Source organism: Linepithema humile, chromosome 2 (genome assembly GCF_040581485.1).
Source record: "Linepithema humile isolate Giens D197 chromosome 2, Lhum_UNIL_v1.0, whole genome shotgun sequence".
In the NCBI taxonomy this organism is placed as follows: domain Eukaryota; kingdom Metazoa; phylum Arthropoda; class Insecta; order Hymenoptera; family Formicidae; genus Linepithema; species Linepithema humile.
The window spans coordinates 14,059,696-14,065,840 of NC_090129.1; the positions used below are offsets into that span (position 1 = coordinate 14,059,696).

At 44.1% G+C, this 6,145-nt stretch overlaps 2 protein-coding genes across 2 annotated transcripts; both read left to right on the forward strand.

The window, feature by feature from the left end:
• The first annotated feature begins 2,561 nt into the window (after positions 1-2,561).
• Positions 2,562-3,029, forward strand: LOC136997850 (uncharacterized). The gene has a single exon (XM_067349246.1). It carries the CDS (start codon positions 2,562-2,564, stop codon positions 3,027-3,029), a length of 468 nt encoding a protein of 155 aa, XP_067205347.1.
• Positions 3,029-3,901, forward strand: LOC136997851 (uncharacterized protein F54H12.2-like). Its single transcript, XM_067349247.1, has one exon. It carries the CDS (start codon positions 3,029-3,031, stop codon positions 3,899-3,901), a length of 873 nt encoding a protein of 290 aa, XP_067205348.1.
• Positions 3,902-6,145: the final 2,244 nt, after the last annotated feature.

The window sequence follows — 6,145 nt, forward strand, 5'->3', positions numbered from 1 at the left end:
AGCGCAAGACGCCTACACGCTGCATCGTCCATTGCGACGGAAATTTCCGCGAATGCATTACAACGTAACGAATATCGACGATCTGTGGGAGGCAGATTTGATCGAACTCCGAAATCTCAAAAGTTACAACAAGGGATATTCGTATTTACTCGTGATTATCGATGTACTTAGTAAATATGTCTGGGTAGAACCATTGCGCGACAAAACGAGTAATTCCGTAATGAGAGCTTTTCAGAACGTGCTCTCGAGAAGTAACGGACGCGCGCCCGTATACCTACAAACGGACAAAGGTAAAGAATTTGTCGGGCGATCGCTACAAAAGTTTTTGGAAGAAAATGACATTCGTTTTCGCGTAGCCCGCAATCCGGATGTCAAAGCCGCCATCGTCGAGCGCTTCAACAGAACGTTGAAAGAACGAATGTGGCGTTAATTTACGCATAAAAATACACGACGCTACATCGATGTTTTGCAGAATATCGTAAACGTCTATAATCACACCCGTCATTCGAGCACCAGAATGCAACCGTATGCTGTTATGAGAGAAAATGCGCGTATCGCGCGTGAAAATATAACGCGACGATGGAAGAGCAACGGCGAAGCGAACGAAAAACGCCAAAAGGCTAAATACCACGTCGGTGATCACGTTCGTATCAGTAGAGCAAAAGTCGTCTTCGAGAAAGGATACGAGGCGCGATGGAGTGAGGAGATATTTCGAATTCATCGCATACTCGATTGGCGAAAACCACGTGTGTACGAGTTGAGCGATTTAGCGGGAGAAGTCATAGACGGCATTTTTTACGAACAAGAATTGGCTCGGGTTGAGAAAAACTTGCAGGAGGAGGAGTTTATCGTCGACCGTGTGATAAGAAGCCGGGGTCGCGGTAATAATAAGCAGGTGCTGGTTAGTTGGCGTGGTTATCCCAGTAAGTTTGATTCTTGGATTCCTGCTTCGAGTTTAACTCCGCTTGTTCAAAATGAGGACGGATCAATTTCTCTTGATTCTTCCCAGCAATAGCAGCATGCGTTATTTTCCGCACAATGCAACCACTTCCTTCACCACAGAATTACCTCAACCTATACACTTACATGGCGAATGGGAAGTCGCGCTTAACGAGATCCAATTTCCCACTACTTTTTTACACATAAACCACGTTGAAAATGTCATTAGATTCGTCGATATTGAAAATGGACACGATACAAGGAAAAACGGGGCGCCGTTAACGTCGACGGAAGGCGTAATACCGAATGGTATTTACAAAAATATCGAGGAACTTATCTCCGCTATTAATTCGGCTTGCAAAGATGCGAATTCGCATATTAATTTAAAACTAGAAGACGCTAGCGGCGGTAAAATCTTGTTCAACATTACATGCGATGAAAATAAATGCAATCTGATTCATCATATGAACATTTCCGATAATCTTCTACGAATACTCGGCTGCGGCGGGGCCATACCAACGCCTAGCAATCGCCTACAAACCGCATATTATACTACGCTCACTGCGACTAAACCTAATTCCAAAGATATTTTTACAGCGCCTTTTATTAAACTTGGGTTTAAAACGGAACAAGGAGTGCGCGCTGGAAGTTTCTATACCGTCGAACTGCACGGATTGCTGCGTGGTATTCTCGATAAACTCTTTGTTTATTGCGATATTTGCGAACCTTATATAACCGGCGATGTGCAAACTCCACTTCTTCGAATAGTACCGGTCGAGCTGCAATATTACGGACATTATTACGCGTACGGCGCGAATAAAGTGAAACATTTCTCCGTCCCGCATTATATCCCATTACGACAAACGTATTTCCGCAGGATTGAAATAGATATAAAAGATCAATTCGGAAAAAGAATACCATTCCAATCGGGAACGCTAACGGTGACGTTGCACTTAGACGTTTCCAGTAAAAAAAAATCAGTCGGAAAAGCCGCTCGCTATGGCTAGACCGGAGGACCACGAATATTACGATAGCGGAGGTAGGAGCGGAGGAATCACGAGGGTTTTCGTCGGAGCACCCTATCAACGAGGACACGGAATCGGTAGTTTTCTCGGAGGATTATTCAGGAGGGTGCTTCCTTATCTGAGTAAAGGTGTACGAGCGGTTGGTAAAGAAGCTTTACGAGCCGGCGTTAACGTGATGGAGGATGTCGAAAATAATACGCCATTCAAGGAGGCGGTCAAATCTCGTCTCAAGGAATCGAGCGGAAATCTCAAAAGAAAAGCCAAAAAAAAAATAACTAGCTTGATGAAGAGAACAGGTTATAAATTATCCGCGAAAACAGCTGCGCTTCAGTTTCCTTTCTTCAGTCACGTAAGACGCAACGCTGTTTCTAAGCGCCGTCGTCGTCCTCATCGTCAGACGAACAAAAAGAAATCGGCGAAGAATAGCAACGCGCGAAGAAAAATTACGAACAAAAAAAAGGCAACGAAGAAAATACGCACGGCAGGTAGAAAGACCAACAACAAAAAAAAGCCATCCGCACGCTGTCGTCGAGTCAAGAAACGCAGTGTAGCCGACATATTCTCTTAATTGGCGTGTGAATTAGGAATTTACGGAGCATGTCCTTTCTTCATACACATTCAAACGAGTGCTTAAAGAGTGAACTCGATCTCTTTTCTTTACCGCCTACACAAACCAGCATCGAGAGATCGCAATGGATTTATTACAAACCCGTAACGTCGCTCGCGGACGACGCGCCTATAGAATTCGTCATACCTGGCCATGGGGACGATTATCTAGATCTTACACACACCATGTTGAGTCTTCGCGTGCGCGTAGAATCTTCCCCCCTAGCAGGAGGCGGTACCGCCGCTGGCAACACCGAGTTCAAAGTAGGCCCTGTAAATCATTTACTGCATTCCATGTTCAACCAAATCGACATATATTTTAATCAAAAACTCGTGTCACCCCCAAACAACGCTTACGCGTATCGGGCTTACATCGAGGCGTTATTAAATTATTCTTCACCCGCAAAAAACTCCCATCTGACCTCCTGCCTATGGGACGCGGATACCCTGGGCTTTTAATGGACGCTCTCCTAGAGTCGCAAGCCACGAATCAGGCTCTCGTGAGACGCTCGCGTTACATTCGAGACGGACAGGCGCTAGATCTCATAGGTCATCTTCACTGCGACGTTTTCAATCAGGATAAATTCTTAATCAACGGGGTGGAAGTTAGAATGAGGCTCGTTCGCTCGAAAGATTCGTTTTGCCTCATGGAATCTAATTCGGTGTCAAAAATACGCCTTCTAGACGCTAGTCTGCTCGTTAGAAGAGCTAAGATAAGCCCCGGTGTGTTACTCTCGCACGCGAGAATGTTGAGTAAAACCACCGCCAAATATCCTCTCACAAAAGTCAAGGTTAAAACATTTACGATTCACGCCGGACTTGTAGGAGAATCGATAGATAATGTAATATTCGGACAACTGCCGAAACGTGTAATAGTCGGTTTTGTCGATAACAGAGCGTTTAATGGCGATAGAAAATTGAATCCGTTTAATTTCAAAAACTACGGTATAAATTTATTTTCTCTGTATGCCGATGGTATGCAAATTCCCAGTAGGCCGTTACAACCGAACTTCTCGAAAAACGAAAAGCTTTACGTCGAAGCCTACCACACGCTTTTCTCGGGAACCGGCATTCACTTCTTGAACGAGGGAAATTCTATAAGTAGAGAGAATTATGCCCAGGGCTACACTCTTTTCGCTTTTGATCTTACCCCCGACTTGTCCGCTCATTGCGCCGGGCATTGGAATCTCGCGAAACATGGTAGTTTGCGATTAGAAGTGAAATTTGATAAGGCACTTACCACGACCGTTAACTGTATCGTTTATGCAGAGTTCGACAATATTCTAGAAATAGACTCCTCTCGACAAGTTATCGTCGATTTTGGCGGTTAGGTTTTTATAACGTCAAACCCCCCACCTCTACTACTACTACCACTACTACGTACATTTTTCCCTAACGTCTGTTTTCTTAAATGACGTGTAAAGCAGCGGAAAGAGATTCAGTTTTGTTCGAGATGCGAACGGCGTCGTTTCGTTTGAGAAGAAAGAGCGAGTACTTGGACATAACCATGGATATAGTCATCGATATACAGGGTTTCCGCGATGCCGACGAGAAGTTTATTCCTAAAGAAGTGGCTGTTGTTGCGCTTAACTCCGCAATCATCGGACACTGGATTATGACGCCACCCTATCCCTTTGACGATTTACCTAAAAAATCGAGACGAGAAAACAACTGGCTTTCGCAAAATTATCACGGAATCGAGTGGTTCGATGACGAAACCGATCCTAAATGTTTCGTAATACAACTGCGAGAAATAACACGTCGAGTGCGCTACATCTATAGCAGGGGGCAAGAAAAGGCCCGCTATCTGAGGCGTCTACTTTCCAGAAACGTATATAATCTAGAAGGAATTTCTCCGGCGTTTAAAAATTTGTCGGAAGACAAAGAGAGCGGACATCGGTGCTCTCACCACGGTTTTCGATTTTGCTCTACAGACAAATTTCTTTGCGCGTTACGCAACGCCGGCAAATTGAAACGTTGGATAGGTGCTCAAAACACCAGCAGTGAGTGTAGCATCGTTTCGAGCTGCGATGATCTTTCTCGTGAAAATTGGAGCATAAGCGAAAAAGCTGACAGCGGCGTTTTTATGAAAAAGAATAAAAATCTCGATATAATTCGCAATATCGAGGCGTGGCGTAACGCTACGGAAAAAAAAGAAGAAGAAAAAGAAGAAGAAGAAGAAGACAAAAATCAATCACGTAATTACATTGCAAAAGATATACCATGTGTAAAGAAAGAAGAATATCCTACCGATAGCAACGCTCAACAAATCATCTCCGCACAGTCATTCGAGAACGTCTACTCTACGCGAAAGGAGATAAACCCCTGCGACTCTACTATACAAATAATTCCTCGCGCACGAGCACCGCCTTGTTACGCGACAAATGAATTCGCTGGAAATCTTACATGCGTTGCATCGTCTCAATGTCAGATATGCGGGAGTCTATCCTGCCGACAGACTACCGAGGGTGTGAACGAGGTCGACAGCCATTGTTGCTAATACAGACGAGCATGATCGCCCCGGAAGACACTGGGTCGCCTTTTACATCGACGAGCACGGTACCGGCACATATTTCGATAGTTACGGAATCCCGCCACACTCGGATCAACGATTTCATCTGCGACTTCGACAAAATTTCACCACGTATCGATGGAACACCGAGCAGCTACAAGGATTTTTTTCGCAAACATGCGGTCAATATTGTTGCGTGTTTCTTTACTATTTGTCTCTTGGTTACAACCTTGAGCAATTTCTTCGTCTTTTCACCGATGATTATAACCAAAACGACAGACTGATAGTATGCTTATATCGCAAAATTTTTCATTGTAAAAAAAATGAGCAAACGAAAGTACGTACAAGTACTTGTTGTAATATTCAACGATGTATTTTTAAAAATTTCAAATAAAACATTTTATTTTATATGTTTAACATTTCTCGATGCATGCTTTGAAATAATATTTTTAGAACGTATTCAGTAAGTCAAATAAAATATTTTTATATTTTGACTGTAATGTTCAATTATGTATTCTTAAGAAAAATTCTAAATAAACGATTTTGTATTCCATTTCTCGTGTTTGTTTCCTTCCTCTTTTTGCATGTTCCTGCACTCCCCATTCCATACAGCACGCTCAATCCGCGAAAACGGGTGGCTGACGCTCACTCCGTTCACGCGATATCGCTGCCTCCTTAACCAACATGCCGAATATCAGACTAAAAGGCGTCCGATCATTCGTCGCTGCGTTCTTTTGTTCGCTATACCGGCGCATGTTCTATACCGTTTGCACCCCCTTAGTCGTCATCTCGTCGAATATTGGTCTAGCAGAATCCACCGTTTGACTCCGTCGTTCTTTTGTTCTCCCATACTTGCCCGCTCACAGGTCGTAGTTCTATCATCCCCCGCCCGACACCTTGGCGATGTTTGTTTACATTTCCCATACCTGCCAGAGAGTCCGGGATACCTCATATAGACGCGGCTCCACCATAAATACGCCCCTTCCCTTCACGGACTAGAGGCGACTGTGTGACGTCGTTTGTTTCGATGCCCTATACCTGCCAGAGAGTACGGAGTACCTTA